The following is an 11539-nucleotide window of genomic DNA, read 5'->3' as shown; positions in this document are numbered from 1 at the left end:
AAAAAGTTAAATATTGAAAAGATTTATGTATGATGCTACGTAGCTCTTTGTAACAGTGATGGTATTCGCCAACATGTGGAACATGGAACATATTCTCTAAAAGCGAAGAGGCACAAGACCTTAACTCTGTGGGCAGAAGCTGCTGCACCTGCCTGCAAGTTTTGTTCGTTTTTTTCCCTTGGTGGCACAGGAGATTTTTGATCTTGTCATTTAAATTGTATTGCAAGATCTATAATCTGCCCGAGACAATATTTTCTCACACAACAATAAATGCTGTTTGAAACAGTTTAATGTGCGTAGCGTGTTTTATTTTTATTCGTTTTAGTGAATTAAATGTATTGTTTGAAGATAAATCTAAATGGAAGTAAATCATCTACTAAGACGTCCTTCCACACTGCTAATAAATATATTAGCAGTGTGTAGCACATTTCTACATTGTAGGTACGTACTGAAGACATCAAGTATATGAAGCAAGATTTATGATAATGTAGCAGAGAAAAAATTGAAATCAAGTTAACAGCACCTCAGATTAGAGCCCAGATAAATGCCACACAGAGTTCCAGTAGCAGACACATCTCTACATCAACTGTTCAGAGGAGACAGCGAATGAGGCCTTTATGGTCAAATAGCTGCTAAGAAACCACAACTAAGGAAAAGCAACAAGCAGAAGAGATTTGTTTGTGGCCCAGAAACACAAGCAATGGACATTAGACCAGTGGAAGTCTGTGCTTTGGTCTAATGAGTCAAAATCTGAGATGTTTGGTTTTGCCTATCATGTCTTTGAGCGACGCAGAAAAAGTGAACGGATGATCTCTACATGCATGATTCCCACTGTGAAGCATGGAGGAAGTGGTGTGATGGATGCTGCTTTGCTGGTGACACTGTTGGGGATTTATTCCAAATTGAAGGCACACTGAACCAGCATGGCTACCACAGCATCCTGCAGCGACATGCCATCCCATCCGGTTTGCGTTTAGTTGGACCATCATTTATTTTTTAACAGGACAATGACCCCAAACACACCTCTAGGCTGTTTAAGGGCTATTTGCCCAAGACGAGTGCTGCCGAATGGCCTGGCCTCCAGAGTCACCAGACCTAAAACCAATCGAGATGGTTTGGGATGAGATGGATCGCAGAGTGAAGGCAAAGTGAACAACAAGTGCTCATCATCTCTGGGAACTCCATCAAGACTTGGAAAACCACTTCAGGTGACAAACCTCATGAAGCCCATCGAGGGAATGCCGAGAGCGTGCACAGCAGTGATCGAAGGGTGGATAGTTTTAAGAATCTAAACTATAAAACGTGTTTTGAGTTATTTCACACTTTTTTGTTTACTACATAATTCCATATGTGTTCATTCATAGTTTTGATGCCTTCAGTGACAATGTACAATGTAAATAGTCATGAAAATAAAGAAAAAACATTGAATGACAAGGCGTGTCCAAACTTTTTATTTTAATAAAGAAATATATATTTTAATAGAACTTGGAAATCTGTTCTGAAGGGCTTCCACCTTTTACTTAATGTTGTGATTTGATGCTATATAAATAAAATTGAATAGTGCAAAATTCAACAACAGCTGCAACCAGAAGGGAGTGAGTGGACCACCAAAGGAGGGAAGATGGTGTTCTCTATTGCATCAGTACTTCTTCATATCTAGTATGTATGGAGAGTGACAGTTTGAATGGAACAAGCTGCATTAGGTCTCTTATTTAGAGAACCAAGGTTCCAACGTAACCAAACATCCAGAGACTTTTAAGCCATAGGACTGGAAGACACTTACAGGAAGTTCATTCAGCCTTTTTTTTTTTCCTTTTTCCAGTTTTAAGCACATAAATAAATCACACATATGACACAAAACTATTTCTGTTTATTAGCTGAAAATTCTGCCTTTGTAAAACATACCTTGAAATGATGTTAATATAATGGCATGTTGCTCTCTAAGACCAAGTAGACAGTAAAAAATGATATAATCCTTAATGCTGAGGGTGCAAATAAAAAGGAACCATAAAAAAATCAAACAGCCTTGCAGAATGGAGCCTTGTTCTAAATCACTGTTTTAAATTTCAACCATACTTTTTTTTTCTGGCCACATCACTGAATTACTGAGTCTCTCCTGGAGGAAAGCTTTAACAGTCTTTGCTCGGTGAAAATCTTCATTATCGTGACTTCATCATCATCAAAGCCACTTTCAATCGGAGGAATGAGAAAAGTGCCCAAGGTTTCAGTGTAGACCTGTTCATTTACTAATAATAAATGCCTTCTCTGCTGGTCTTTTACCTGACATGTCACAACATTAGAACAACGCCAGACAAAAGTTGCAGATTTATCAGCAAACATCACTTTCATTCAAACATCCATAGTTAAGGATTGCCCCTCGTTATCCCACTCTAGCCTCATTTTCGTCCGCGTTTTGATACTGGTGCAAATTTGACTCATTTCTTACAACAACTCCAGTGTCTACATTTTATATTTTAAAGGCGTATTGCTTTATGGGTAAGACATATGGGTAAGTTTACATCTTACCCATATGTCTTCCTTTTATAACCTTACCAATTTGTTTGTATTTGCTACAAAGTTTGGTCACAGCTGACTGGGAACAACAACATGTTTTACCACAGAGTTACAGAGTTACATGTTCCCTTTCATTATTTCAGCTGACAGCCCTTTTGTTGGAGCCTCGCTCCTTTTCAATCAGCAACAGCTGGTTAAGCAATGCAGATGCTCCCTTTTAACTACACACCTTGTTGGATATTTAGATATCTGCAATTATATGTTTTATAAGTGGGAATAACAAAACGCTTCTATATTTTTTTCGATAAAATTTAAAATGGGCCATTAATTTTAAACCATTTGGTTCGTTCAAGGTATGTTTAATGAAGCCAGTGTGTTCGACTACCACACAAAACTTGTTTTGCAATCTATCTATGATTTGTTTATTTGTTACAAACTGCAAGATCATTTTTCTTGCCGTGGGTTTTAAAGCCAAATTGCTTTGAAGCTATTTTGGTGACAAGTTGCTCCAACATGTTACCAAGATGCCTTTCCTTCCTCTAAAGTCATCACCTACTTTTAGCTTTGACTATATTGAACAGTACAGCTGCACAGAAACAAGATGCTAACACTTGTTAGCAGCCTGGACTTGTTATGAGTCATGCCACATTAAAGCTGGTGGAATGCAAGACTTACCGTTAGACTACACAAGGTGATTCTGATAGTTTGAGGCGAAATTCCTGGTGATAAATATTCAACTAGCACTAGTTTGGTTTCTGCAAAGCTACACTGCTTTATAAAAAGATGGAAGGTTCAGAATTTAAGAATCAAAGACGTGATATCAATAACAGCTTAATTAATTTACCAGTTATGTCATTTGGGGTTTCTTGTAAGGACATATATAATGTGGCACTAATTAAGGCATACTCCCTTCAAACCATAACTTTAAAAGTAAGTTTTAGATATTTCTGTCATTCTTATTTATTGCTTGGCTGTACTGTACATCCCCAAAACTGCATGTTAAGCTCACCTGCTTTTCCCATGCTTGGCTCTTTCCACAAAACAATCATCTGATTTTTTTTTTCTTTGTAATAGTCCACTTAAATAGGACAACTGCTTTTATGCATCCTGGGATTTATTTTGTAACACTACAGACAAACTCTTAAGACTTGACAGGAAATTCCTCATTGGACACAAGGATGAAACAACTTTTCAGACCACCTTTAGAAAACTATTATGCAAAAAGAATACCTGAACTCACTACATTAGATGTCATACTAAAGGTATCTGCAGAGCAAAACATGTGAGCTCATTGGCATCTTCCCACCTTATCAAGAAACTGATAAGGTCTGCCTTGTTTCAATGGAAACACTTAACAGTGACAATAATCAGGCTGGGGTTCCTACTAATCTTCTGCACAAAATGAAACATCAATAAAACTCAAAGTCTCGTTTCGAGTCTAAACATCAGCAAGATGAGAAACGACATGTTTTCAAATTCTGTGAAGGAGGAAAAACATTCTGCTTGTGGCCTCATGTGACTCACGCCGGGCCTCTCCCTCCTCTGGCAGTTCCAGTTCTTATTCCACTTTATGCTGATCCCAAAAAGCACACACGCTAACAACTTGTATATCCTGTTTTGTGACATCATGTTATGCAACATAATTTTCGTGATTAGGGCGAGGAGATAAAGATTATGAACGATCTTATTTTCTAAAGGTAGTTTAACTTAATTTTTCCTCCTCATGCTAACTCATTAAATATGTAATATATGTTCCATTCACTGTTCATGTTGTTGCTGTAATAAAACAATATAAAAATGCTTAAATACACCATTGCAAATATGTTCTGCCACAGTTCATTTTAAAATCTACTAATGTGCTTCTGCCCCGTTTCTGCTCAAAAGCAGCAATGTGATGACATGCTTCCTGGAGAACTAATAACACCGGTTTCAAAGACACCAGTCCTCCTTAAATAGTGTAAAATGTAGTGTTGGATTCCAGTGGTCAAAGTTTGTCGGTCTCGTGAGTGTCAAGAGGGTTGAAAAATATCTTGAAACCAGTGTGCAAACTATTTTTGGATGAGGCAGAGCCACTTCTATTAGTGCTAACAGAGTCCTATAGAAGAGATAAGAAGCCATTATCTGTGGAGTCTTGCTGGTCAGATTTGCCTCCTCGAGAGCTTTTGCTGGGGTTTGGAGTGGTTGAATACTTTGGGGGGTATCTGATGAACAGACGGTCCTCCTCCTTTTTAATCCATCTTAGAAGCTTAGTGATAGCAGTAATGGCACAGGCCTTTGTCACCAGGGGGCTGAAGCAGGTGTACAGCTCAAATTTACTTGTGACCTTGAGTAAAGAAGAAAACAATCAAGAGAAGACTGTGAAATACATTTAGGAATAAGAAATAGAGCTATTACATTTCTTGCTATGTTAGATGAGAACATCAATGATGCTTCAGTTAGGAGCTGGTTATCTTAGCTAAGGAAAATACCTGGAAGCAAGCTAACAGCTTTTTTTCAACGCCTTCTGAAAAAAGCTTCCCAATGAATGGACTATTAAGCCCCAGTTCCAAGGCTTTGTGCTAAGCTAAGCTGCCACTTACTGGCAACTGTCTTTCTTTTTTCTTAATTTTTAAAGGTATCCCGTTCAACTGCTCTTTAATGCAATTATCTAATCAGCCAATCACATGACAACAGTTCAATGCATTTAGGCATGTAGAGATGGTTGCATTTTCTGCTGAAATGATTTGAGTGACGCAAAGTGTGAGCATTTCAGAAACTGCTGATCCCCCCCCGAATGAGCTGAACATTGAAGCAGATGGGCTTCTGGCTTCTGTGAGCGAAACACAGGCTCAACTGAGGACTGTGCCATGAAAAATTAAGGAAGTTCTGAAAGCAAGAGAGGGTCCAACCAGGTACTAGCCAGGTGTACCTAATAAAGCGGTCGTTGACTGTTTTGAGTGTAGTGTCGATCTTTTGGAAGAATCATTTCAAAGTTGGACAAACACAGTAAGAAAGAATACAACCACAAACTAATGTACGTACCCAGGCTAGCAGAGTTTCCCTCTCAGCAACATGGTAGATAAGCTTAAGGGGTCGTGAGGTGCTGTGGATGCGGCCGTGCATATAACGATAAAGATCCAGCAGTCTCATTTTCTCCTCTTCACTGCTGTATGGTGCCTCCATCTCTGGGCTACATACAGAAAAGCATCATAGGACACAAGTTACACACAAAAAAACACCCAAAACATGTTCAATAACACTGTAGTGGAAAGAGAAACACACAATGCTTGATTTGTAAACTATTAAAACTCCATTTCTAACACCGACAGGACAATGTTGCCTAAAAGCCTAAAAATATCTTAGTGGGCACTTTTGTACTTCTCACACATGATTATTATCATTAGCAGCAAAAGGTTTTTAAACTTCTACACAGCTAGAAGATAATAAAATGTTATGCAAGACAAATATCACTAACTAACATGCAGCGCAAACACTCGGCATGTTTGCATTTTTAAACTCTAGTTTAGGCTCATATCAGCCTTATGCAACTGCAAGGACAGCAAGCATACACAAACAAACACACACCTGGTGAACTGAGTGAGCTGGCGGTAGTTGTCTGGCACATCAAAGGGCTTGTACATGAAGTGTCTGAGGTCTGAGACGCCCACCTGGCTCACACTGTACGTCTGAGCTTTGGCAATGAGGCTCAGGGAGTTCTGAGCCATCATAGCCTCCTCTATCTTTCTCTTGCACTCAGCTACAGAGTAAAAAGCCTCTTTGTCTGTCGAGAGCAGCAGCAAACAAACAGTGCATTCTGGAGGGTCCAGGTAAGAAATGTATGCATAAAAGTAACAGTCAGGATTAAAGAGCGGGAGGCAAATGGGGGTCCAGATCTCGCCAGCCTGAAAGGCAGAGGAAGCTCCAATGAGGTTAAGCAGAAGGTGAACATCAGCAGGCTCCAGCCGCGAGTCCTCAATGACTGTCCTCTCTTGGACGATGGTTAGAAGCTGGTTCTTGGCGATGAGGATGGAGAAAACGAGATTGGGTGTGATAGCTTTCTGCAGGATCTGGCTGAGAGAGTCCCTGAGAGAGGAGGCTAGAGGCAAGCAGTGCACTGCCGATAGCAGGAAGCTGGGGTCAGAATCCACTAAGTTGAGGAGACCATCCAGGATCTTTTCTGAGCCCGCTAGGAGTCTCCTCAGGTCGTAGTTTTTCTTGTGTTCAAAGATGCGGGATATACTGGCCTGAGTGAGCATGCTGATGATCTGATAGTAGACATAGAGGAGCTCTCCCCGCAGCTGCTGCTCAGACTGATGACTGCTGGAGACGCACACCAGAACTAGGGGCCCTTTCTGCAGGAACACTACGGTGTGCTCGTCTGAGGGAAGGGGGAAAAAACATGAGCAAATGTCAGAAAAAAAACAACACAAAAAAACAATCAATGAAAACTAAAACTGCTCCTAAGGATACCACCGATCCCCTAAACTCACTGTTCTCAAAATAAAACAATACAGGGAATGCACTGCTTATTATATTTCAGATACTGTTCTCTATGGTCCAGGAGCTTTTTGACAAGCTGGCAACAATTTTGCCCTGTACAGTGAGTCAGAGCCACACTTGCTCTTGTTGGTGTGTTTAAAAAAAGTCAGATTTCCTTTTAACGTAGTGAATATGAACATGAAAGTGGCTGGAAAAAACCATCATAGATAAAAATCTGTTCAAATTTGCATTTTGGCCGACGCCCAACATTCTTACCTGAGTAGACTGAGCGAATGATATTATCTCCACTTTGGACAAAAGACACCAGCGCCATCATCACTCCCATTGTTGATGAAAGAGCCTCTTCGCTGCCATATCGGGAATAAATGGGCTTACCGGCTTCGCTTAGCACAAAAACATGTTTCCTGTGCTGCCGCCAGCTGTCAGCTGTAACATCCTCATCGCGATGAGATGTAAATGACGAAGATTCCAGTGTGCCTGCCTCCAACAGCGGGGACGACCTCCCCTTCACACCTATACCTTGTTCTTCAAGCTTGGCCTTGGCCAGCATTGTTACAACAAATTCCCCAGAGTCGTTCTGGTCATTGTCAGTGGCATCATCTTCAGTTGTTCCATCAGTTGGCTGCGTGGACGCGTTGTTTTGGCACTCGGTTTCTGTCTCTTCGGGCTCTAGCTTCATCACTTGGTCAGAAGGAGGCTTCTCATCCAAACCGAGATGCTCTGCCGAAACATCTGGTGGGTGCGAATTCAAAGGCTCGATTCTGCTAACAGCGGCGCTCCCATTACTCTCTACTGAATCAGGAAACATGTGATTCTCCAAAAGGGAGAAGGAGGCTGCCAATGAGTCAGCTACAATGAAAACAAAAACCAACGTGTGATGTAAGTGATGAAGATTAAAATTAGACAAGCTTCAAAGAGTGATTACGTAGCTTATTTACCAGGTTGATTACTCTCTAAAGGGCTATCACCAATCTTCACTGCCGCCGCCTCTCCTTCTTGATGATTGGCTGTTTCCATGATACCATCCCAGTCTCTGGAAAGAATAAAGACAAAGAGGAATAAGCTGCTTTATAAATCATGCATTGTAGTTTTTGCAGATAAAAATCAGAGATCCCATGCATCTCCAGTCTGTTATGAATAGAAGCACTCATACTGGACCAGTGGTCAGGTCACATGATTACAGAGGAGAGTTACTCCAACTCCAAGTTACTAACACTGTGGAATTTAAACCTGATTACAGCTAGCAGTCTGTCTAATGTTACACTACATATCAACACGGAGAAACGGGACTAAGTGGCTGGTAGATTAAGAGCGCTAACGTCCGCATGATAACAACTTATCTACACATGCACGATAAATTTCAGACGTCCTGTAATGCTTACCTTTCTAATAAGTAACTAATAAATGAACGCTGACTGTAGTTACACGGCTAACACTGGGTGCTAGCAAGCGACACATACAGATCAATTTCATGGCCTTGGCTTAACAGTGCTCATGCAGCCAACCGTGGCTATCTAAAATTAGCCAGATAAACAGAGAAAGAGTGAAACTTACGGTTTTGTACCGTTGACGACTTGGACTGAATGTCTAATGTCAATACTGACTTTCATCAGCAGCCCCACTGCAAACAAGCTGTCAAGAATGAGAAGCAGAAAACAAATTTTCCCCTTACCGAAGCCGACATCCGGAATCTCTGATGACAACTTCAGCTGACCAATCAGCGCGCTCGCTGGCGTCGGTTAGTCCCGCCCCTCCCCACTCTCTGGTTGTGGGCTCGTAACAGAAACTTGAAGAGACAAATCTCAGATAAACGTGCAGCACATGTATGGGTGCTGCTGTAGCAGATATAATACAGCGAAACGCTTTCTGTGACAAAGAAAGAACGGAGAACTTAAACCCCCCCAATGTGAATTAAAACAAAAATGTTTTTACGTCTATATTGACCAATAAAATGTTTTTTTTTTCTGGATTAAACTAATACTTAAATCCAGTATTTTCCATTTTCCGTATTACACTGGTGGCTAATACTAAAGCTAGCATGTACTCCCGTCCCCAACTTGAACCTTCTGACATCTGTCGTTCCTATAGCACACCTCATTACCGTCTTGCTGTCCTCATACATGCCTTTAACCAGGGTCCCTCCTGACCGCCTTCTCATACAGTTCCTCTCCTGGCAACCAATCATCTTCTTCAAATACACAAACACACAGTGCAGGTAACTCTGACCTTCTCTATACTTCTCCGTCAACACTCACTGCTCACTGATAGTCACCTCTCTTTAAACGAGCTTCAACGACTCTTTCCCATATCTTCATGGCACACATGAATCGGATTGACGGTTTAGCTGAGGTTTAAAACAAAAGGGGGGGGGGGGCATAACACAACCTGGACAAATGATGTCGAAATATAGATTTTTATCCACGCACATTTGTTTAACTTCACTGTGTTGGTGCTGAAAGGCTCTGTTGTGTACGTGATGAAGTAGTCGTCCTGCGTACCACGTCACGTCCGATTGCCTCTCCTCTCCGTACGTAAACATCATAACGGTAGAAATGGGGAATATGACATCTCCAAACCAGAGTGCTGATTTATAAATCACTAAAACAGACACCGCAGCCCAGTCACTTAATTTGACACCAGTTGAATAAACGGACGCCATGGAGGAGCCGTGGGACTTTGAGTTTCTGTCCCGCATTGCTGACAGCTGCCTGTCGTTTCTCTCTGAGTTTGTAGACGACTGGCTCGCCAACGACATGAGAGTGTCCATATTCAAAATACTCCTCAGCTGGTTAATTTTTAGTCTAATCGCCATTCACTTCGCGTGGAAAGTCTATGGGAATACAGTGAACGATATGTATTACAGACAAGGTGAGTTTTTCCTCCTGCTTACCGGTGCGCTGCCTGCTAAGTGAGCGCTAACACGCTAGCTTGATCTGTGTGTGTTGATTTTCAGGGACCGGACAGAATGGAGGCACACCTGATACAGCTGCACACACGAGTGGATGGTAGGTGGCCGATTTCGGGGTCAGGTTTGCATTGCACAAGTGATTAATAAGAAATCGTGTTCATTATCACCGCACCATCACCAGTCACTTTATTAGGTAAACCTTGCTAGCACCCAGTTTGACACTCTTTTTGCCTTCAGCGTTGCCTTAATTTTCCATGGCTTAGATTCAACAAGTTGCAAGTTGAGATAATAGCATCGCACATTTGCTGCAGCTGTGTTTTGGCCTTACAGCCATTAGATGATGAGTACACTGTGATCACAAAGAGATGAACATGGTCAGCAACAATACTCGGGTAGGCTGTGATCCTCAGGCCCAGAACTTGACAAGAAAATATGCCCACACGTTTACAGCACCAACATGAGTGAGCCCATGTGAATTGTAGCCTCAGTTTCTGTGCTGTACTAAACTAAAGGGAGTGTCACGTGGTGTGGTCTTCTGCTGCTGTGGCCCATCACCTTCAATGCCCTACATGTTGTGCATTCAGAGATGCTCTTCTGCATAGCCCAATTCTGATGGTTGGGTATTCGAGGCACTGCCATCTTCCTTTCAGCTCGAAGCAGTCTGGCAATTCTCTGACCTCTTTTTGGGCACTTTGGCCCAATATGCTATAGCTTACTTGACATTTTCTCCTTTTCGGTCCAGTGTCTCAAAATCCTAGACATGCTTGTATGAAAAAATCCCAGTAGATCAGCAGTTTCTTAAATACTCAGACCAGCTCGTCTAGCACTTGTGCCATGCAGTAAGTTGCTGCCACAGTTGACTGGACAGAGGTACCTAACAAAGTGACTGGCAAGTGCATGTTTCACCACACTTAAATGGTTTATTAGATTTTGTTATCTTTGCAGGGAAGGTAAAGCAGGGGATGGTCCAAAGATTCATCGGGATTAATGGGAGCTTGATCGCTGGACTTTACCCAAGTGAAGGCTGGACAATTTGTATGTCCCACAGAGGCACGAAATGCACACCAGTTTTTGGTTTTTTCATTAACAAAGCGTTACCTTCCATGGATTAAAGATGGTGTTGAGACAGCTTCACCTTCTGCGAATCACTTAGCCATGCCATTGGACATCACTCTAACAGTGTTAGAGTGATGTCCACTATTCATACAATGTTTAATTTGACCTCTTGATACTGCTCACTAAGCAGGACCTTATCGTGCATAAAGAACTAAAAGGACGTGTTTAACTGGTCACTTGGTGATACGTGATCAAGACTGTACTTGAATGGTGCATGAAAGGAAAACAAATCATCATTTTCCAAGTAATGACACAGGATCACATGTATAGTTTTTGTAATATATATACATATATAATACGCTGATTTGAGTATTGCATTGACTTGTGTATGTGAATATTTATGATCCAAATAATTTGCAGTGAACTGTGTGATTTTGTTTTTGATTTTTTTTTTAATCTTTGCTGTATTATAAATGGTCATCTATGGTCATTTTAAAATCAGACACAATAAAAGCAGATCATGTTTTATATCTTCAGTCTTTATTTTAACAGGCATTTTGCATTTAGTTCATTTGAAATCTA

The 11539-nt window shown here is 41.2% G+C and overlaps 2 protein-coding genes across 4 annotated transcripts; one reads left to right on the top strand and one right to left on the bottom strand.

The window, feature by feature from the left end:
* Positions 1–2383: 2383 nt before the first annotated feature.
* On the bottom strand, positions 2384–9342 carry mon1bb (MON1 secretory trafficking family member Bb). 3 transcript variants are annotated; one of them, XM_005724589.1, is made up of 7 exons: positions 9087–9342; positions 8666–8779; positions 7932–8026; positions 7249–7842; positions 6079–6871; positions 5536–5683; positions 2384–4837 (listed from the first exon to the last, which is right to left on the bottom strand). In XM_005724589.1, exons 1-7 carry the CDS (start codon positions 9176–9178, stop codon positions 4610–4612), a joined length of 2064 nt encoding a protein of 687 aa, XP_005724646.1. In that variant the 5' UTR covers positions 9179–9342; the 3' UTR covers positions 2384–4609. The 3 variants fall into 3 exon arrangements, with proteins under 3 accessions (XP_005724646.1, XP_013764114.1, XP_013764113.1); XM_013908660.1 differs by having other exon boundaries at positions 9095–9102; XM_013908659.1 differs by lacking the exon at positions 9087–9342 and having other exon boundaries at positions 8548–8672.
* Positions 9343–9586: 244 nt separating this feature from the next.
* Positions 9587–11474, top strand: tcta (T cell leukemia translocation altered). Its single transcript, XM_005724590.2, has 3 exons — positions 9587–9861; positions 9947–9998; positions 10847–11474. Exons 1-3 carry the CDS (start codon positions 9651–9653, stop codon positions 10887–10889), a joined length of 306 nt encoding a protein of 101 aa, XP_005724647.1. The 5' UTR covers positions 9587–9650; the 3' UTR covers positions 10890–11474.
* Positions 11475–11539: the final 65 nt, after the last annotated feature.

The sequence above is a fragment of the Pundamilia nyererei genome, unplaced genomic scaffold, assembly GCF_000239375.1.
Source record: "Pundamilia nyererei isolate P.nyererei 1_Seehausen unplaced genomic scaffold, PunNye1.0 scaffold00012, whole genome shotgun sequence".
In the NCBI taxonomy this organism is placed as follows: domain Eukaryota; kingdom Metazoa; phylum Chordata; class Actinopteri; order Cichliformes; family Cichlidae; genus Pundamilia; species Pundamilia nyererei.
This window is presented reverse-complemented; position numbering and strand designations above follow the sequence as displayed.